This window comes from Phacochoerus africanus, chromosome 10, assembly GCF_016906955.1.
Source record: "Phacochoerus africanus isolate WHEZ1 chromosome 10, ROS_Pafr_v1, whole genome shotgun sequence".
NCBI lineage: Eukaryota > Metazoa > Chordata > Mammalia > Artiodactyla > Suidae > Phacochoerus > Phacochoerus africanus.
The window spans coordinates 81,716,864-81,740,377 of record NC_062553.1 but is presented as its reverse complement, the minus strand read 5'-3'; the positions used below and the strand labels follow the sequence as shown (position 1 = coordinate 81,740,377).

Sequence of the window (23,514 nt, the reverse complement as noted above, 5' to 3'; positions counted from 1 at the left end):
AAATGCTTGCCGATCAATTTAACTTATTAGAATTGAACAGCTAATAAAAAGTTCCATGTGGCAATTCCTTGGCTAACAGAATATGCATAATTCCTCATGGCACCTGCTGGGTGTTGCTGGGAGATGCTGAAGTCAATTTTATCCTTTACATGCCGTTCAACTAGTTTGTTTGAGGCAAGGTCTAGAATGTATATCAGTCAGAAGCATAACAGCGAGCCAAGTGTAAGTTACCTTCCTACCAAGGTTTGTACCCAGTTTGTTTGAGGCAAGGTCTAGAATGTACATCAGTCAGAAGCATAACAGCGAGCCAAGTGTAAGTTACCTTCCTACCAAGGTTTGTACCCACTATCTTAGGGAAAGACCTTTGATCTAAAAAAGTATTCAAACGTAGGAAACTTTAAGGAGAATACAATAGTAAGGACTGAGAATTACCCAGTGCTACTTGTTTTCTGTAGCATAATAGGGATTTGGAATCAATTTGATAATATCTTCAGTGAAAAAAAAATATTTGCGTGAGAACACTCATCAGCATAGCCTATTTTGCATTGCCTTAGAACAATATTTCCTCAGTGCAGACTGAAAGCATAGGAGAATTTAAGTATATAGATGTCTAATTTGTTAAAAATACGTGAAGCATAAGTTTAATTCCAAAATGTAATTCCTAATTTTTAAGCCAATGATAGCTATTTGGATATCATTACATTTAAATCAGAGTGCAAATATCAGTCATATATGTTTTTATTTTAAGAAGGAATTGTATCATCAGTCAATACTGACCTTTAATTTTATCCAATAGGTTACCATGGCAAGTTAATGAATTAGCAATTAGAACAGCATTTATAAAGCAAACCAGATCCTATATTTGGCAGTCAACAGAACTCCAAGGAAGACAGTGATTACAGTTGTTGTAAATTTTGTCACTCTATAAAATAAAGTAGCTACTAACAGAATGTATTATCCCATTTTCCATGTTACATGCATATTGACAAAGATAATATCTAATAAATGAAACTTAGACAATATGAAAACCTAACATCAAACTGTCATTAGGAATACCCTTTCAGTGAATCCAACAGCACTAGATGATACTAATAGAGATAATCTTTTAAAAGCATTTATTGTATAAAATGTTTTAATTGACTCCATCAGATGTATGTGCATATATAAGATTTCTATTTGTCGACACTTGCATCTAAAAATCTGATAACAGAGTCATCAAGACTATAAGTAAGAAATATTAAACCTGTTTAGTCTCTTTGAGGTTTCTCACTAACCTACATGGATTTTTATGCTGTTTTTGCTCAGACCATAAATTAGGTTGTAGCTAGCAGTAAAATAGCAAAGTTTACCTTGTTTATTAAAAAAATAAATCCAGACAATTTAGAATTATTTTTAAATTAACCAATAAACTAAAATCCATTAATTCTTCTTGTGGGTTCTTAATGGGGGAGAGAATATACATTAGTAAGGGATTTAAAAAAAAAATCACCAGGAAAATAAGATGTATGAATCTTTCTCTTAAAGCTTTTTTCTCCCCCATGGTGGCAATGTACTTTAAATGGAAGTTATTAAGCAATTAATAGCACAGACTTAATTAAAATATTGCAAATATGATAGTATAATATCTTGGTAAATATAAGAATTTTGAAAGTCATAAAATTAAAGACTTTGCTATGTGTAAGATCAATAGACAAGACTTATCACTATTTAATATGAGCTTTAATTTTTAAATGCCATGTTCCAGTGAAAAGGTGGACTGCACAGGAAAATGAAATTTCAAGAAAGAATCAAGACAAAAGAAACAAACTTTGTATTAAAGTACCTTTAAGAGGTATATACTTACGCAGCAACTTCCTCTTTTGACAATCCTTTGAAATTCACCTCCAGATAATGATCTATGTCGTCTTTTTCTTTGATCAATTGAGACCTAAATGAAATAGAAAGAAATAATAAAGCACTGCCTTATCAAGTTGAAAAGCTACCAAACATATAAAATGCCACCAGAAGAACAGAAATATTCAAGCTACAATATCATAGATAATAAATGTTCTGCAAGAGCTATCAAGTTAGGTCGTTGATTGGTAATTTCAAAATTATAATTTTCATAAATGGAAAAAGAAAGGCAAGAGTGTGTAAACAAACAAAACACCAACACGTTAAAATAATCTGCCTTCTTAAATAATTGGGGTTTTCTCCTCAAAGCTTATAAGATCTTCCATTTTACTCATGTTCTCTCACAATATAACTTTCAAACTCCAGAAGTCATATTCTGTTTGGCACAGGATCTTAAACTAAGAATAGCTCTTTGACACAAATATGTTAAATGTACTGGTTGCAAACATTATAGAATTTTGCTCTGAAACGCTGTTTAAGTTTTTTAATCACACAAAAAACTCAAATTATTATTAAAAGTTCGAGGTGAAAGAAATTTCAAGAAGCCTTTATTGAGAAATATATTACATGTGTAGTGTATTCATTTTTCACACCCCTTGCACCTTTAAAAATAAGCACAAAATTAATATCTGGGAATGAAAGTATGGGTTACACAAATATCTGTTTTTATTCAGAAGCTAATGGAGAATGCTAAAACTCTGCCTTAAATGTTTATGACAAAATTTTTTCTTCAGTAAAATGAATATAAAAAAATTTCCTTCAAAGTGTATCTTATTTTAGGGACATGAGATTGAGCTATGCTTTTGCTTATATTGAAAAGAAAATGTAATCTTAATCATTACAAAAGACAGGAAGAAGCTTTTTTTCAGATTTTGTAAATATTTCCTTTATTCAAAAGGAAAATGAAATATAAGTGTGTATACCAGAATTGTGCATGTATTAAAATTTTGTTTTTCAAATTATTTAAAAAATAAAATTACAGTCTTCTAAAATTCCATTTTACAATTTCTATAATTTTCAATTCTACTACAAAAGAACTTTTATGGTAGTTTAGCTGAATGTATTTATTTTGGTCCCGGGGCTTTGGCTTGCCAGAAATACCAAAAATGAGGTACAGCCCTTCTCAGAACAAAGTAGTCTTATAACACTTTGATCATTATGCCTTGCAGGAATTGAAAAGTATGCATAAAAACACAATCAGACCTACATATGTAAATTATCTTGATAAATAATATGTGTATTACCAAAAATCAATTAAAAATAAGTGGAACTTTCAAAATAACACAATCTTAGTTAATATTCATAATTAAGACAAAATACATTAAGTTCCCATCCTGCAGTTTTTCAGCCACAACTCCAGATGCTCGGCAGCCATTCATAGGCGCAGTCGTGTGATGATGCATTTTCAAGTCCCAGGATCGTTTCAGGAGCTAAATCATGCCCGCCAATTTACCCTGGTAGAAAGACTTTGTCATCCTTCCTCCAAAACAGAAATCAGTGCTTGGGACCTTGTGGTTTAGAAACTATACACTTTCATTCCTAATGCTTCTGCTTTCAATTCTCCACACATTATTTTTAAAAGGAAATATATTTCCAAAACTCTATAGGAACCATGTTATAATGGTAATAGGAAATAAAATGATCAAATGAACACTAGCCTGCTAAATAAATGTATTCTTAATCTTTGAATAAGGTTCATCAATCCTTGTGAAACAGCAGATATGAATATTCTGAATATAATACATACTTTTGTCTTCAAACAATTTTGCTTTCTGAGATATGCTAGTGACATTTTTTACTGCAAGAAATTCATTCTGTAGGGGAAAAAAAAAAATGAAAGCCAGGGTCACGTACCTTGGAATTGTTCTGGGGGAGCATGGCAGCTTCTGTCTGGCTAAGGCTGTGAGCTTTGGCCGTGTCATGGGCAGTGGGGGCAGGGTGGCCATTTTGGACTACCAAAACAAAAAACAAAAAACAAAACCAGAAATGGTATTTTAAAGAATAAATCTTTCAAAGAATCCATTAAGACATTATTAGAGATCCACAGTCAGTCATCTAAGCGGAGAATGCCTCTGTGTGTAGAGCTACAGCTCTGTTATTCAGGAATGAAGCTCAGTGAGCAAATTCTGCAGGGTGCTTCTCTCATTATTTTCTCCTACTATCTGCCTTTTGGCCAATTTATTACTTGTCTGCATCTCTACCACAAAGTGGATAAGGAGAAAAATCTGATAAATGAATTGAGGATTCAGACAATTAGGAACTGTGGTATGAATTTTGTCAGTGGAGCTGGTTGCAATTAAAGAGTGAAGATTTTCAGGACAGCTGTGGATTTCAAACACTATGCTTTGCTCTCCTGTTACAATTAATAATTAAAATTTGTTTATGCTTTGCTGTTTTCTGAAAACTTTCTCACTCACAAATAAAGGCTTTCCCTTAGAAGTAGTAAATGCTAAGAACAATTCTCAACAAGATAATGGCTGCCCTGAGAGAGCATACAGCTACAAGTATGTAAAAATCACCTCAAAATGTAGTGGTTTAATTGCATCAAAAGGATAACTACCTAGAAATAAACCTACCTAAGAAGACAAAAAGTTCTATAAGATGTGAAAAAAAGAAATTTGAAGATGACACAAACAGATGGAAAGATATACTGTGTCCTTGGAATGGACAAATGAATATTGTTAAAATAACCACAGTCCCCAAGATAATCTACAGATTCAATGCAACCCAATCGAATTATCAATGGCATTTTTCATGGAACTGGAACAAAAAATTTTAGATTTGTATGGAAACAGAGAAGACCCCAAATAGCCAAAACAACACTGCAAAAGAAGAATGGAGTAGAAGGAATCAGGCTCCCTGACCTCAGACTACACTACGAAGCAACAGTCATCAAAACAGTATAGTACTGGCACAAAACCAGACATATAGCTCAACAGAAGAGGAGAGAAAGCCCAGAAAATAAACCCATGCACCTATGGTCAGTTAATCTACAACAAAGGAAGAAGAATATACAAGAGACAAAAGATGGTCTCCTCAATGAGTGGTGCTGATAAAAATGGACAGCTACATACAAAACAATGAAATTGGAACAGTCTTTTTTTTTTTTTTCTTTTTTAATGGCTGCACCTGTAGCATATGGAAGTTCTGGGGCTAGGGCTTGAATTGGAGCTGCAGGCCTACACCACAGCCATGGCAACACTAGATTCGAGTTGCATCTGTGACCTATGCTACAGGCTGTGCCAATGCCAATCCTTAACCCACTGAGCGAGGCCAGGGCTTGAACCTGCATCCTCACAGACACTATGTTGGGTCCTTAACCCACTGAGCCACAAGGAAAACTTTAGAAATTAGAACATTCTCTAACACCATATCCAAAAATAAACTCCTAACAGATTAAAGACCTAAATGTGAAACCAGATACTATGAAACTCCTAGAGGAAAACATGGGCAGAACACTCTTTGGCATAAACCACAGCAATATTTTTTTTGCATCCATCTCCTAGATTAATGGGGAAAAAAGCAAAAATAAACATATTGGACCTAATTAAATTTAAAAGGCTTTGCACAGCAAAGGAAACCATAAACAAAATGAAAAGACAACTTAAGGAATGGAAGAAGACATTTGCAAATGATGCAACTGATAAGGAATTAATCTCCAAAATATACAAACAGCTCATATAGCTCAATATCAAAAAAACAAACAACCCAATCAAAAAATGGGCAGAAGATCTAAATAGACATTTCTCCAAAGAAGAGATGGCCAACAGCTACATGGAAAGATAATTGACACAGCTAATTATTAGAGAAATACAAATCAAAACTACAATGAGGTATCACCTCACACTGGTCAGAATGGACATTATCAAAAAGTCTACAAATAATAAATGCTGGAGAGGGTGTGGAGAAAAAGAAACCCCCATACACTGTTTGTGGGAATGTAAATTAATGCAGCTACTATGGAAAATAGGAGGTTCCTTAAAAAACTGAAAATAGAGTTACTATATGATCCAGCAATCCCACTCCTGGCTGTATAACTGCTAAAGATGAAAAACTCTGACTCCAAAAGGCACATGCACCACAATGTTCATATTATCACTATTTACAATAGCAACCTAAATGTTCATCAACAGATGAATGAACAAAGAAGATGGGGTATATATATATATATATACACACACACACACATATATATATGAATATGAATATTAGTCATTCAAAATAATACCATTTGCAGTAACATGGATGGACACAGAAATTATTCTGTTAAAGTCAGACAGAGAAAGACAAATATCATATGATATCATTTATATGTGGAATCTTCAAAAAAGGATACAAATGAACTTATTCACAAAACAGAAATAGACTCACAGACACAGAAAACAAATTTATGGTTACCAAAGGGGAAAGGGGGGCAGAGATAAACTAGGAAGTTGGGATTAACAGATACATACTACTATTTATAAAATAGATAAACAACAGGACATATTGTATAGCACAAGGATCTATATTTAATGTCTTATAATAACCTATGTTGGAAACAAATCTGAAAAAGAATACACACACATGCATACTTTGCTATACACTTGAAACACTGTAAATCAACTATAACTGTAAAATTGTAGTGATTGTTTAAAACAACAATCAGGAGTTCCCTTGTGGCACAGTGGAATCCGACTAGGAACCATGAGGTTGCAGGTTCGGTCCCTGCCCTTGCTCAGTAGGTTAAGGGTCCGGCGTTGCCGTGAGCTGTGGTGTAGGTTGCAGACGCGGCTTGGATCCCGCGTTGCTGTGGGTCTGGCGTAGGCCAGTGGCTACAGCTCCGATTCAACCCCTAGCCTGGGAACCTCCATATGCCGTGGGAGTGGCCCAAGAAATAGCAAAAAGACAAAACAAAAAAAAAAAAACAACAATCAGTGTATTATCTTTCACACTTAATGTGGGTAAGAAATTGGGAGAAGGTACAATGAGGATGGCTCTTCTCTAATCCATGATAACTGGGGCCTCTGCTGGGAAAACTCAGAAGCTTGAGGATAACTCAGTGGTGGGAAACAGGAATCATCTGTGTCTTCTCTCATATATCTGGTGGTTGATGCTAACTACTAGCAGGGACCTCAACTGGGGCTGTCTGTCAGAATACATACATGTGACCTTCTCATTTGGCTTGAGCTTCCTCACAACATGGCAGCCTCAGACTTAAGTAGCAACTCAGGGCTCCTAAGGCAAGTACCCAAAGAAAAGCCAGGAGGAAGTAGTATCCCCTTATACGGCCTGACTTTGGAAGTTACTTGGTATCACCTCCAATGTAAAAATAGGTCTCCCCAGATTTAAGGCTAATGAACGGAGGGAGACCCACCTATTAATGGGGAAGTATCAGAGTCATGTGTTAAGAGAAAGATGGATGAAGACATTGTTGTGGCCATCTTTGGGAAATGCAATGTAGAAAGTAAGCGAGCAATAATGAAGTGGATCTATAAAACCAAGTTACCTAAACCTCACCCTAAAGAGGGAGAAATATGGGCGTTTCCGTCGTGGCTCAGTGGTTAACAAATCCGACTAGGAACCATGAGGTTGCAGGTTCAATCCCTGGCCTTGCTCAGTGGGTTAAGGATCCAGTATTGCCCTGAGCTGTGGTGTAGCTTGCAGATGCAGCTCGGATCCCGCATTGCTGCGGCTCTGGCATAGGCAGGTGGCTACTGCTCCGATTGGACCCCTAGCCTGGGAACCTCCATATGCCGCGGGAGCGGCCCAAGAAATGGCAAAAAGACAAAAAAAAAAAAAAGAGGAAGAAGTATGGACATCAATTGGTGGACTTAGAATGGAAAAACTGTCACATGCTGCAAGGGTTTTCAGACACAAAAGAACCTACTGCTCGACCGCTGGCTCCACCACCATTATGTCCATCAGTTAAACTTCTACCATTAGTCCCACAAGCAGCTGGAAGGCTTGTTTCAGTTTTAAATCACTTATCTCCAGGATTTACTATCTGTGTGACCTTGGGTAAATCACCATAAGTTTGGGCCTTAAATATTTTCAACAAATATTTATTACGCTACTACTTGGTGCCAGGTACTATTCCAGGTGCTGATGATGTAGCAGTGAACAAAAAGATAAAAATCTCTGGCCTCACAGAATTTACATTATAGGATGGATGTGGTGGGGAAACAGACAATGTACAAATAAGCAAAACATATAGGCGATCAGAGGATGATAGGATCTTAAAAAATCAAGCAGGGAACTAGAAACAACCCAGTGCTCACCAGCAGCCAAAGGATGAATAAGAGCAGAGAAAGATAGATTCAGAGAAGCTAAGGAGAAATTTGGTGGTGTTCTGATAGTATAGGGTCTTGAAAGTTATAAAAGAACTGTGACTTTGATGGGGTGATTTTGAGTAGAGGGGTGACATGATCTGACTTCCATCTCAAAAGGATCGCTCTGGCTCCTCTTTTGGATTTAGACTGTAGGGGGCAGAAGGGAAGACAGAGGAGGCCAGCTGGAGGTTGCTGTGAAATCTGGGTGACAGTGGATGGTTTAGGTAGCAGTGGAAAGACATGGTCAGATGCGAGGTAGCATCACCATGGCAGCAGGGACAAAATATTCTTCTAGTGCTACAAAGCCATGGGGTGGGGTGGACGGAGAATGGAAGAGCATGAGACTTGAGGGAAAATCTTTGAAAATTCAGTGTAAAAATAGGCAGTCTTGTGTTTCAGAAAAAAAGATTACTATGACCTGAAAAAAATAATTTGCATAATTCAAGAGAAAACTCTAATGGAGATCAATGTCATGTTTTAGATACAACAGAATCCTAATAAGTGCCCAGATATTCCATGTGTAACATGATCTATGAAACATAAAGCTGACTTATTTTTATACAGTTACAGCTTTAAAGTTCTCAGTTTAAATAGTACATGTTAGTCTTCCTAACAGAATGACTTAACTCTTGTATTTTAAAAAAATTGATGTTTTTTGATCAGATGTTGTATCAACTACTTAACTGGATAACCAGAACTTACTAAATGGCAACACTATGTAGAACATATGGTAAGAAGGTAAAACTAGCATAGGATTAGATCTCATATAGATTCAAAGGGCAAAGGTGCCCCAAACCTACCTCTTGTGAATCTACTTCAGAGAAGCTGTGAAGACTCTGTTCCAGAGCCTTCCCAGGTTAGGGAGCAAATCTGGACCACTGCAGTTCTTAACCTGGACCTGTCTGTCCCTAGTGGACTTGGAAAGGGAAAGAAACAATGCCTGTGCTTGTTTCAGTCCAGGCACTCCTTTCTTGATGAATTAAGACTCTGTCCTGAGAGCCCCCACTTTGCTTGCCAAGGGCACTGGGTGAGGGGATCTCTGCATAATTGCAGGGACCTTTGAAGGGTTCCCCCAAGGAGCTTCAAAATGAGAAAAAAAAGTACTTGTAATTTCTCCAAAAATTAGGAAGATCCATCTACTTATACACAGACAGAGGGAGTGAGCCCCACAAGCTCTGACCCAGCTCTGTATCCCATCACTTTGTGCATAAGCCCACCCCACCCCCTGGGAGCCAGCCTACCAGGCTGTCATATGAAATGTATTCTTTATTCATATTTACTTGGGTTAGGCTATTTTTGCTAGAAAAATAGAAGCATCTAATGAAATCTCATGCAAATGCTATACATGGAGAGGAGCACTAACTTCTTTGTCACACAGATCAACTGTGCTTTTTTTTTTTTTTCAAAATCGGAGTCAACGCTTCCAACCATTAAAGTTTCAGCTGCCAGTTCCTTCATTTTGCTCTCCTCTGATCTGAGAACATTAGCAGCAGGAGCACCTTTACTCTCAAATTTAGTTTAATGTAAGTATTGCAAGCCCTGCTGGCAAGCCTCAAGGCACAACTCTGAATGGGGGGCGGTCAGAGCTGAATGATAAAGCGGAAGAAAAGTTATTAACTGGGTGTTGAAAAAAAATCCCTCAACTCATCTATGTTGAAAGTTTAAGCTCTGAGTTAGGGTGGAAGTTGACAGGCTCTCTTGCTGCTCTAAACTCCACATCCTCCTTGCCTATGCCCGCTGGGAAAGCGGGGTTTTGTTTTTCACCATCGATAAAAGGCTACGGAAAGGTACTTTGTTTTACACCATAGGTGATGTGTGAACTGAACTCTCTGTTGCACATAATATTTGAAATGCATCAAATGTGGAAAGGGATCCTGTAACAAATAATTTTCTTATCTAAGTAATCACCATCTCGTCTACGTTTTCTAAGTTCAGTCTTATTTATGCTGAATTTTCTTAAAGTAGGAAATAGCTGCACTCTAGCATTTAGAAGCAGCCAAGGGGAAAATAAGTGAGAACAAATGCAGGTGTGTTTTGGGGGCCTGGTCATTGCAGGCTGAAATTATATGTGTCAAGTGAAGAAAGCCCTTTGTTCTTTGTTAATATGAGTTGGATCATTTTGCTGGTTTGGTCCTGTGTTGCCAGCTCCTAGGTGAGCTCCCACCAGGAAGAATAGGGCTAGTCCTGGGGGTGACTGATCTGGGCCTGAAGCAGAAATGGCACCCATCATCCTTAACAATGATGGCACTTCGTCAGGGTTGTCCAGCTCAGTCCCACAGACAATCACACAAGACAGGTGCCACTGTAGGAAGGTGGACGGTTCAGATTCAGGTAGGTCAGGAAGGACAATGAGAAGGACTTCTCTGGCTGGTACCAGAATAAGGTTAGCCCTAGGAGGTTAGGGGAGAAACACTCCACCAGGGGGACCTGGAGGCAGCCCCCCAGAGCTACCAAATGGGCCGGACTACTTGAGGTACCAAGGGTGCTGAGACAGATCAAAAGGATGCCCTAAGCCATTCCACTGCTGGTATTCAGAAGAGATTTGGTGGGTTCTTTGATCTCCTGGTTGGCTCTGTATCACAGTTACACTCTAAGTTTGGCCCCCACACACAAAGACAAATGAGAATGGAGAAACACAGGATGAAAGGTTTGAGGGGGGTAGATCAGGCTGAATGTGTCCCATGGTGTGAGTTTAAATTTCTGGCCCCCAAGTCAAATTCTTCAAAGAGTAACCCTCTTGCCCACGATCTCCAGAGATACCCTTATCAGGAAACACAAAGGAAGGCGGGGGTGGGGTGGGGGGGAGGCTAGAGTTATACAGACAGAGGCAACTTGGGGAGTAACTATGTCAGAGGCCGAGCTCTGTCTCCAGGATTCAGTCACTTTGGGGTAAAAGCTGAGATGTGCAAGAAATAAAACCAATAAACCACAGCCAGCAAACTTCTTATGTGTCCTCAAGGGAGTTCCAAATAAACATGATTTCACTATCATCAACAAATCATGGATAAGAATTGAAACTATTCCTATTATCATCACAAGCACTTTTACTCCTTAAGTTTAAAGAAAACTACAGGAGAAATAACAACAATTTGCACCTGAAAAAGAAAAAATAATGACATAAAATGGCTGCAAAAGTCAATAAATGTTTATCGCTTGTATCATAATTTTTGGACACTTCCAGCACTCCGTGGTAAGTAATTAGGTTGTTAAATAAACAGAAACCACATCTTTCCTACTAACTGACATTTATTGATGGTTAAATCAAAATTTAAAGCAGGAAAAGCGTTTGAAGGCAGGCCATGTTTCACTCTACTTACTTTTTCAGATTACAGCTGAAGGTCTCTCCAGGTTTCTGGACTTCAGCCTGAAATTTTGGAAGCAAAGAATAATGGCAAAGGAGAGAAGAGAAAAAGTTAAAAATTGGTTAATAGAATAACTTCCTTCCTTGCTCCAAATCATGGAATAAGATTTATTCATACAACACCAGATACCAACTATGCATTTAGATTAACTCTAAAAAAAATCATGAAGTATAGCTCTTATTGGAGACAACAATCACTAATTCAGTGAAATTCCAGTGCATCTGAAATATGCATATGTATTGATATATTTTTATTCAAAGTGACACTAGGATACTTTTTTTTTTTTCCCCCCCAGACTTACAAGGGGTTATCTACCTAAACTGAGGGCATCTCAGGTCCCTCGTGCTCCTTAAACAGGACTAATCCATACATTCCCACTCCTGTTTATTTTTCCACTGCCCTCCCAGGGTGAACTGGGAAGCGAGAAGAGAGCCTTTCCCTGTGCTTCCTTCTATTCATTTCTGGAAGTAAATAGTTAGGCCTTAGCCCAGGAAGCGTGAGTCCCTAGACTGACTGAGGAAGGTCGGTCGGGGTCAGGGGAGGGACTGCCTGGAAGAACAACCTCTCGCAGGTGTCCGTCACGAACCTCGATGGACTGGCCCTAGGGAACCACTCTGGTGTTCCGTTTCGCCGAAATGCGTCCCCCACTGGTGGCAGGCGCTGAGCGCTGGCTCTGTCCCCCTCTCCCTCGGTGATTCCAACACCCTGCAGACCGGGCGCTGAGAGAGGAAGCGCGAGCGTCTCCAGGGATACGAGGGGGCGAGTCCGGACGGGCGGGGGCGGGGTCAGGCTAAACCGGGGTTGGGGATTGGGGCAGCTTCTGGGCGTCGGGCACGGGGCGGAGTCTGGCGGGGGAGGAGCCTTGGGGCGGAGCCTACGGAGGGAGGTACAGGGCCTCTAGACCCAGCAGGTTTTTCCCGCCAGTTGGCTCTCAGGTTAAACCGTTTTTAGGAATTAGTTCACCTAATCCGAGGGCCTCGAATTTATTTGCCGCCCTGCTTCATTTCCTTCATGGCACTACATTCTCAACATTTTGCAACATATCCCTGTCGTCCACAGATTGATGGAAAAACACTCAGCGTGGCATTAAAGACCCCCAATACCCGAAGCCACTTGATCCAGCTGGGCAAGTTGTTCATTCCAGTTTTAGATTCTGTTGAGGTCAGAACCATCTTTCCTCGTGCCCCATACAAACTCCTTCCCCAATCTTGTCTCCGGAAAGATAATCCAAATATATACACATATTTTTCTTCCCCTCAAAACTCAGGATTTTATATTTACACCGACTTAATGTCAGCCAGTGATTCCATCCCTTCTCTCATATGTAAGTGTAAAGAAGTGAGCTTCCTTGCTCATTATCTCATAAGATGGAGGGCAAGAGAGTCAGGCTTGTTGCTTATTACTCCCCAAATATAGATGTGCTGGAAAGCGAAGCTTTTATTCATTGCCGACTGTCACATGCTGTAGGAGAGTGAACTGGCAATACTGCTCACACCAGTCATTCTATTAACCATAAATCGATTCTATTTGGAGTACAGGCATAACAACTGTAACCACACTTTCATTCCAACATCTAATTTGCTGCAATAAATTACTAAACTATTTCCACCAAGTAAGGTTACATTATACATTCAATTGATCACTGTGTCTACTTACAACTGGGCTCCACGCGATCCCTCACATCCACAAGGCCCCATCTATTCTCACAAACTCATTTCCCAGTTTCCAGCAACACTTTAACCCCACAGATGTCAATTCATATTAGCATGAGAGAGACTAGATCTCTAGCGTGTTTTCCCTGTTGTTGTTTAAATAGGACTGTTCCTCTCCAAACTTCCTCCTTGGGTGAGAGTTTTCATAGCTGTGGATGAGGTGGGCAAGCCATATCACCTTCGGGTTCTTTTAGGGTGAGGGTTTAGGGAAGTAGCTCTCAGGCCATTCCCTCTATGACAGAATAAGAAAGAGTCAACCCTGAGATACCACCTGGAGCCTAAAATTCCCTCTGAAAGTTCATTGAAAGTTTTTTATAAAAGGGCCATGATTTAGAGCATGGCTTCCTGCTCCCTGTCTAGGGGTGAGAGGGTGACAAAGGGTGACAAAGGGAGATAAACACATGTACTGTTTGTCATCCTCTGAACCTTTCTCAGGAAAGGAATACTAAATTAAGGCCAAGGGAAAGGGAAAAGACAGAAAAGAGAGGAAAAGAAAATATCAGACAAAATCAGAAAATGGTGAAAAGCAAAAGGGAGGTACTGATTAACTCCTAAGAGTCACGCCACAAACTACCTGTCTTAAACTTGAAATAGATAAGTGAGCTAAAAGAATTTTCTAAACATCTCAATCAGATCAATTTATTTGTATGTGGGTTGGCTGTTATGCATCCATTTCCTTTATCTGAAAGTATATCTTAAGGAAAGAGCAATTTCCCTTAGATACAGTCCAGACTTAGGTATCTCACACTCCTCTAGCCAAGAGAGAATATGACATAAGCAAGGCCAGTTTCAGGCTTTCAACTCAGAATTTGAATTTTGAGCACCACAACAAGGAGCATGAAAATGTTTGGCATTTGTTCCATACCTGCAGGAGCCCCCTGTCAAGATACTTCCAAGGAACTATAGCTGTGGTTTCTGCTTCCTTAACCTCAGACTCTGCATAGATTCCTGCCAGTTCCCCACCCTGATTTTTCAGATCCCTGTCCATTTCCTTTTGCCTAACATACAGTAAATTTTTAGTAAACTTCTGTTCCTTGGGATTGAATCCTAACTAATGCAAACATTGGTTCTGGCGGCTGGACTGTGGGAAAGGGTCTTCAGGGAAACGTAGGGTTCTTGGGATTGGCTGCCTGCATTGACATGAGAGGTAATGAGGCTCTAGTTCATAGTTTTGTAAGGAAAGAGCGAACTGTGACACCTTTGGTGAAACGGTAATTATCAGATGACTTGTAACCAACATCCACTGAAGGTAAAACTCCAACAGGTCATGGAGCTCCCACTAAAGAGGAATGTGAGGAATTCAAGCATTTAAGGTTAAGTACATGCTTCTGGTGACATTGGATAATAAAAACAAGAGAATGACAAGTTCAAAATAATAAGTTCTCAAAACATGGACTAAAACTCCATCTATAAAACCATCCTGTACAAACTATTGCATTTAGAATAGATAAGCAATGAGGTTCTATGTATAGCACAGGGAACCATATCCAATCTCATGGGATAGACCATGATGGAAGATGATAGAAGAAAAGGGAATGTATATTGATGTATGACCGGGTCACTTGGTTATACAGCAGAGATTGACACAATGTTGTAAGTCAACTATACTTTAATAAAGAAATAAATTCTAAAAAATCCTTAAAAGTCAAGTGACTTAATCACAGCAAGAGCTGATTCTACAGCTAGGGAAGATCTCCCATGTGGCTGTTAGGATATTCGAGAGAAGAGTGCTACTTTAACAATGGAATTGGAGTTACCTGCGCATATTCAGAAGACTTGAGTAACCTCAAGTCCAAATGCCCTTTTATATGTCTTCCACTGAAGCATATTTGCTCAGAAAAGCTTCCTCCTTTGTCTGAGGTGGCTATTTTTTCCTTGCTTAGAGACACTGTTAGGTCTTTGCCAAAGGTTGTTTCCTTGAAGAAAAAAATACACTAATTTCTTTCTTATTCAATATCTCATAATATCCACAGATCTATAATTAGAAGTGGATCACATCATGTCCTGGGGACAAAAATGAGAAAATCAAACTCTGAAAAGGCTCATACACATGCACAGAAATTGCTAGTTTATGTCAGCAAAACTCTACACACACACGAGGAATTTACTACTTCATCTTAGCCAAACTCTAGGGACATTGTTTTTCCTTCAGAATGGACTGTGAGGGCTTTTGAACAATAAGGGTGAATCACAATAATATTACAAAGAATAAATTTGTCAAAATGGGGATATTTTCCAGAGACCCTAGATTCCACATGCTATCTTGGGTGACTAGGTATATTTCATTTAAACATGTCCTGGTTTAGTTAATGAATGTCAGACCACCTGGAAAGTACATTGTGTTGCAAAAAATTTTGGTTGAATTTAAAGGAAGAATCTTAAAGTCTTTCAGAGATAGGAATGCTGGGTGCACATGGCATATGTCTTACCTCTGAATTATGTTCCCTAAGAAAGTCCTGAAAAATTTTCCTTCACCAGTGATTTGATGAAAATGCCACAGACTCTGTAGGTTCTCTGCTGACTTATTTCCCCAGGTTAATGAGTGCTGGTGGGAAATGGTATAACTGAAATGAACATCAGGACTTCAGTGGAAATGGCATGTTTTCCAGGGTAAAGGAGGTAAGATGATTACATCTCAGTATGAAGTTAGGTGTATTCACTGTAATATACAGCCACATCATTGCGTTCCTTAGACTGGCCTATCTACAGAGCTCTGGGGCTATGCTGAACTGATCATGACATTGCTAGGTATCAAACTCATGAGTAATCAAACTAATATTTACAGTTACTGTAAACATATATTTATGGTATATATATATATATATATATATATATATATATATATACACATACTACATACACATATAGCAAAATAATTACCAAGATCAAGATAATTAACACTTTCATCACTTCACATAATTACCTCTTTTTGTGTGTGTGGATAGATCACTTAAGACCTACTCTCAGCACATTTCAAGGATACAATACTATATTATTGACTCTAATCACCAAGTTGAACATGAGTTCCTCAGATTTTATTCTTCTTGTAACTGAAAGTGTGTATCCTTCGACCTACATATCCCCATTTCCTCCTCCCCCCAACTCCTGGTAACTACCATTCCATTTTCAACTTCTATGAAGTTGGCTTTTATTTTTTTTATGATTCTACATATTAGTGACATCATACAGTATTTGTCCATCTCTGGTTTATTTCACTTGGCATGATACCCTGTGAGTTTATTTATGCTACTACAAATGGAAAGATTTCTCTCTTTTTTTTTTTCTTTTTACAGCCACACCTGTTGGCATATGGAAGTGCCCAGGCTAAGGGTCAAATCAGAGCTACAGCTGCAGGCCTACACCACAGCCACAGCAACACCAGATCTGAGCTGCATCTGTGACATATGCCACAGCTTGTGGCAATACCAGCCAGATTCTTAATACACTGATCAAGCCCACAAAGATAATGTCAGGTCTTTAATCTGCTGAGCCATAACAGGAACTCTGATTTCCTTCTTTTTAATGGTTGAGTAATATTCTATTATACATATGAAATATTATATCATTATATGACATAATCACATTTTCCTTATTCATCCATTGAAGGTACTTAGCTTGTTTATATATCATGGCTATTATGAATAATCCTGAAGTGAATGTGGGAATGCAGATATCTCCTCAAGATACTGATTTTTGTTTTTTCTGAATACTCAAAACTTGGATTGCTAGATCATAAGGTAGTTCTATTTTTAATTTTTTGAGGAAGCTCCATATTTTTTCCATCATAAATATACCAATTTACATTCCCACCAACAGTGTACAAGCTTTCCCTTTTTTGCCAAGGGATCTTGTATATTTCATCAGTTGCATAGCCAAAATAGGCTACATAACCAGGTAAAACAGGTGCAGAGTAGCAATCTACATATTTTGAATAAACAGTGTAGACAAGCACCTGTCCAAGGGTTTTTCAGACTTTAAACAGCACACTATATATCAAGAGCCAGTACATTTCATTCCTCTCTCAGCCAAGGGAAATAGTGTGGCTCTATGTAACCCTGGAGATAGACAAAAGCCACCATAGATTAATTGCAAACTAGTCCTGTGCTTCCCTACAAAATAGTAAATCAAAAGTACTGTCGCATCATGACAGAATTTCAGACTTGAAAATTTAAGAGTGATAATTCCTGTGTATTTCTGTTTAATTCTCTGGGTTAGATGGACAAAATTGATTTTTGTTTTGAAGAATTAAAATTTCACCAGATGATAGCTCTCATTGTGCTGCTATTCCTCACAGAGCCTTCTTCCTGGGACAACTTGGTACATGGTATCTACTCCCCTGCCCACTATATTTTTGTTAATAGAACCCCCCCCCCCCCAAAAAAAAACCCAGAAGCAATTGCCTTTACCTAGTAGGGACAGCAGTGCACTTTTATTTTTCAGCTTGGTAATATGTCAACTCTGGCTCTTTGCTGCAATTTAGTTCACAGAGACTTTAATTATCTTACTATCTCAGAATATCAGGCTGGATCACTGCACTGACAGGTCATCTAAAAGAACCTGGAGTGCAGGAATGAGCAGGGACCCTCCACACCTTGGTGCTACAAATCATGCCAAAAGGAAAAATTAACATCTTGCAAAAATACAGGAGTCTCTCACCTCAGCGAAGTTAGGGGGTGGGGATGGGGTGAGATGGATGGATGGATACTCTAGTCCAATGTAAAGGACAGTTTATTGAAATTTGCACATCAAACCAAAATGCTTACTTGCATATCTTTAGATTTTCGAGCCTGAATGAATTATAACCTCTCATGTCTGCAGCTGAATCCTGCCCTGAGATAATAACTGAAATTCTTGTTGTTTTAAGTCCAGGATCTGCTCTGATACCTGCCCCTCCCAGGTCTGGTTCATAGCCACACAATGATTTTGTGGCACTCTAATAGCATTCTAATAAATTCACTTTTCTAAAGTTGGCCGGAGTTGACTTTATTACTTGCGACAAAAGAGAGTTAACTTACACAATAATTAAGAAAGTATTACAAGTGAGATAAAATTTAATCACAGATTAATAGGTATTAATTACAGACAATATCAATTATTCACACAATAGTTGACAACATTATATGTTTTCTAAAGTAATAGTGGAAATTCTTAAAATTCTATTAAGAAATTGCATTAAAGAGTATCATAACTACATTTATTCCCTCTATTGTCACATAGATATTTGACAAAATTAGTTTAAAAAATTGGAGCCAAAACATCCTGTTTATATAGTCAAATGATGAAGTTTTGACCTGGCTGAAACTATTATAAAATGTTTTGGAGGTTTAAATATTTTTCATTGGTACAATAAATCAGGTGGAGAAATTTAGTCAATATTTATTGATCTTACATAAACAGTACACTGCACTAGATATTCTAAGGTAAAAACAAAAAAAGTTTAACTTATTGATGCTTGCAAGTAATATTTTTTATACTGAACTTAGAGATGAAAGACTTTTTATAGATTTTACCAATATGTATTACACTCTTGTAATTGCTGCAAGCATTTTGCAGTTAAAAGAACCTAGAAACATAGCTTTTAAGATTCAATTGAATAGAATCAGTGAAAAGTTTTTGAATGATGTATTCTCAAATTGTCCCTTTGCTTGGCAAGATTTTGTAAAATGAAAAGGGACTGGAAAAGGAGGAGGAACAGGGAGTTCCCATCGTGGCTCGGCATAAACAAATCTGACTGGCATCCATGAGGACACAGGTTCTATCCCTCGCCTTGCTCAGTGGGTTAAGGATCTGACGTTGCCATGAGCTCTGGTGTAGGTCACAGTCTTGGTGCGGAACCTGCGTTGCTGCGGCTGCGGTGTAGGCCAGCAGCTTCAGCTCCAATTCGACCCCTAGCCTGGGAACCTCCATTTGCTGTGGGTAGAGCCCTAAAAAGACAAAATGAAGAAAGAAAAAAAAAAAGAAAGAAAGAAAGAAAAAGGAAAAGAAAAGGAGGAGGAGCAAACTGAAGGCTTAGGACTTTAGCACACCAAGAACACGTGTGAAAATGAGGGTCTGAGAAATGATTTCCTTAAAACTATCAACAGCTAAGAAGCCTGGAGAGTCAAGACCTAGCTTGAAAACCTAAACTACCTTCTTTAACATCTAAAGTATCTTTCTTTGGTTGTAATCTAGTTTTAGTTGTGGTTTTTTTTTTTTTCTGCTTAAGAAGACTTTATCGGAGTACAGTTGACTTACAATCTTGTATTAGTTTCAAATGTACAGTGAATCAGTTGTACGTATACAAGTAGCTGTTCTTTTTTTCCACATAGGTTATTACAAATTGTTGGGTAGATTTCCCTGTGCTATACAGTAGGCCCTTGTTATTTATTTATATGTTATCATGTTATTCCCATCCTCCTAATTTATCATTTCCCCCGGCCCCAGGGTTTTCCCTCTGGTAACCATATGATTAGTTTTGAAATCTATGACTGTTTTCATTTTATAAATAAGTTCTTTAGTATCATTTTTCTTAGATTCCATGTATAAATGATTTCATATGAATAATGAAGATGTGGTACATATATGCAATGGAATATCATTCAGCCATAAATGGAATGAAACAATGCTATTTGCAGCAACATGGATGGACATAGAGATTATACTAAGCGAAGTAAGTCAGAGAAAGACAAGCATATGATACCACTTATAATTGATTTTTTCTTAATATGTACAAACCACATTGGTTTTAAATCAAAAGCATACAAAGAAGAAACTTTGTTTAATAATGTCTATAAACACTAGTTGTTATTAAAACTTCCTTGCTCATTTTTTTCAGCATTTTCTATTTTTGGTTTTTATTGGTGCAGTTCTGTTCTCAGACTGCTAAATCTGCTCTTTAAAAAATACCACTTGAACTTGAACATACATATATGTTTATTGCTAATTCTACTCACTATTTTGTGCCTTCACATACTCGATAAAGGTATAATGGCAATGTTTTCTACAAGTGGAGACAAATTTCCACAAAATAATATGCTTCAATTGTTGTCAAGTCTCTTGAAACCTTAATTATGTGTCCATATAATAAGAAACATGCATATATACTCCCACCCAGCTACTTATATGTATACAAATACCATTCTAAGATATTAAGCGGTATATCAGTCTTTTTCCAATGTAATTCAGAAATGAAATTTCCCATTCTCCAAGGACAAAGATCTAACTGTGTATATGCAAGGGGAATTCTAAATTCATGAAAAAATATAGCATATAATGACATTCTCAAAGACTGTTATAAACAAGATGACAAATATCACATTTGGTAAAATTCTACTGTAACTTCCAGTTCAGTCTCCCAGGGAAACAACTTAGTAAATAAAAGTATAAATAAAGGCTGAATTAGACATAAGAGAAAATATATATATATATGGTACAGTCCTAAACACTAAATTTGAAAGTCTAAACCCATCCATCCATCCATCCATCCATCCATCCATCCATCATTTCAACAAACCAGATGGTCTGCTCTGGTAGGAATATAAAGTTAAGTCAATGTCCTCGGGGAACTCACAGCCTAGAAGTGAAGACAGACATGAAAAGAGAACTGTTTCTTTGCTTTCAAGCCCTGTGGCACATCTTCACCAGCATCAGGGAGAACTGGTTTGATGTCCTTGTATTCTTCCATTACATTCTGCTCCCCAATCTGCCCCTAATCCTCTCTGCTCCTAACTCATCTCTTATATAAACTCTTAAACTTGGCACTCAGTTTGGACTCTTTCTTCCCTGGTACAGACCTCAGGCCCCCCAGGCATTTCAACCCCACTAGCTACCTGCCCCCAGCCAGTTTTCATAACCAGTTATTCCAGTGGAACCTGCCACAGCACAGACCATTGTGGCTGGTACTCTTCCCTGATCATCCAATTCTGTGGACGTCCACTGTACCACATGGCAAGTGCTATAAAGAGGACATCATGTTTGGTGCCTTAAGGAGGGACCACAAAGCTGCCCAGGACTGAAAAGAAGTCTGGAAGTCACAAAAGAGTTCACAGAGGGGAGAGTGCTTGAAATGTGACTTGAAAAAAGCCTTAAAAAAAAAGAAGAGGTGTATCAGGGGTACTGAAAGGAATAGAATGGCAGAAAACCCCTGACTTTTTGAATATGCAATCAATTCCAGAATACAGAGGCAGAGAGCTGTAGAAGATGAGCCTGTCTCCCAAACAATACAGCAATATAAAATTTTGAGCTCCAACCAAGGCAATGAAAACCTGAACACATGATAACATATTCATTAATCTCATATATTCAGGATTATAACTGGAACAGAGGTTGATTTTATAGCATTAGTTATACCTGGGACATGGGAAAATTATGAGCGATCCTCAAGAAGATTGAAATAAAGTCATGATTTGAAAATAAAATTTAAAACCCAGAGTTCCCATCGTGGCTCAGTGGTTAATGAATCTGACTTGGAACCATGAGGTTTCAGGTTCGATCCCTGGCCTCACTCAGTGGGTTAAGGATCCGGCGTTGCCATGAATCCATTCGTTTGTATAGGTGAAATGAGTTAATTATAAGAACATTCTAGGAGTTCCCGTTGTGGCGCAGTGGTTAACGAATCCGACTAGGAACCATGAGGTTGCGGGTTCGGTCCCTGCCCTTGCTCAGTGGGTTAAGGATCCAGCGTTGCCGTGAGCTGTGGTGTAGGTTGCAGACGCGGCTCGAATCCCGTGTTGCTGTGGCTCTGGCGTGGGCCCGTGGCTACAGCTCCGATTAGATGCCTAGCCTGGGAACCTCCATATGCCATGGGAGCGGCCCAAAGAAATAGCAAAAAGACAAAAAAAAAAAAAAAAAAGAACATTCTATAAAGAATCTTGGTCTAGCTGACTCGAAGCTTTTCTCTTAAATTATGCTTTTAGTTAACTTTCCACTGACCCCATGCTTACCAAGCAACCTCATCAGTATAATTTACTTCTCTATGTAGAGACTGGAAGGAAAGTATATGCTGGCTAACTAGCTGACATGAATATTTATGTTCTCCTGGAAATTATATTCTCACTATAAATTAATTAATGTACTGGCATTTGGTTTGTGTGTATGTGTGAATCAGGTTATTTTGGGTTAAAAGCTTTACTAAGATTGGCTACTGAGTTTGCTGCAAAGTCAAGTTTTTCATCGCCAAAACTGAGGAAGGGGTCTTTGACTTGGGTAATCCTTCTAAAAAATGCCATCTTAGATGGGCCAGTTTAGTGACCGTCAACTTCTCCTGGGAATACTTCTGTCATGCCCTTCTACATTCAATAATAATAATGAGTCCATGTGATCGATTAAAATTAAGTACCATGAAGGACCATAAGAGAAAATAGAAGATTAATGAAACAAATACTAATATAGCCAGGAAGGCAGAATTTTGGATATTACAAACCCCCTAAAAAATAATTTCAGTGATTCTATGAATGATTTTGGCAGTAACACCTTAATATTTTTCTGGGATAATAAGATAATTAAGGCTATATTACTCATTGCAGTGGTTATGAGAATGTACATCATAAACAGCTAATGACAGGGAGTTGTAATTAATCAAAAGTCCCAGCTATTGCGCTTTGAAACTTGTGTTTCCTGACCTTTCATGGGTCACTTAGACCTAATGACTCCTGCGTCACAGATACTAAGGCAAACCCATTCCTGAGAGACCCTGGACTCCTGTGAAAACCAACTTTGCCTTGAGGATTCCCCTATGGTTTTTCTGAATCTTCTAGCAGTCTAGGATTACTTCCACTTAACCCTTCCTTCTCTCCTTGGGGTCAGAATTGCATCACAGTCTAATATTTCTCTTATCCTTCTCCAGCTTCTTTCTTATTTTGTCTCAAATAGGAATATCTTCAAGTAAAACCCTTGCAGATTACCCCATCTTTGCCTCAGCTCTTGAAGGACCCTGATCAATACATCTAAAAACTACTGAATTCTCTTCAACATTTTATGTCTTGATATTCAAAGTCAGAATGCCACCTGAGCTACCCTCCCAGTGGGCTTTGAAATGGCCTATCCTTTTGTCTATTTTGCCCAGATGGAGAAAATGTCTATTTGAGTGCTCTATCAACTGATTATTCAATTTTTTTTCAGCCCTACAGTCCCCTCTCTTCTGACCCCCAAACTGGTTTTGAAATGGTAGGTAGTTTTGTGGAAGGAAGAGACCCTTAAAGTTGCAGAAGAATATCTGCTAGGCTATTTGAACTGAACAAGAGCTTACCACAAATTAAA

General features: G+C 38.3%; 1 protein-coding gene across 1 annotated transcript in view; it reads right to left on the bottom strand.

Annotated features, from left to right (window-relative positions):
- TTC29 (tetratricopeptide repeat domain 29) overlaps nucleotides 1–12,309 on the bottom strand; it is a 233,915-nt gene extending 221,606 nt beyond the window's left edge. The window contains exons 1-4 of the mRNA XM_047799227.1: nucleotides 12,153–12,309; nucleotides 11,522–11,568; nucleotides 3,748–3,845; nucleotides 1,844–1,927 (exon numbers count right to left, since the gene is read on the bottom strand). Coding sequence (XP_047655183.1) covers nucleotides 1,844–1,927; nucleotides 3,748–3,839 — 176 coding nt within the window. The 5' untranslated portion in view covers nucleotides 3,840–3,845; nucleotides 11,522–11,568; nucleotides 12,153–12,309. The remainder of the gene's footprint in view (nucleotides 1–1,843; nucleotides 1,928–3,747; nucleotides 3,846–11,521; nucleotides 11,569–12,152) is intronic.
- Nucleotides 12,310–23,514: the final 11,205 nt, after the last annotated feature.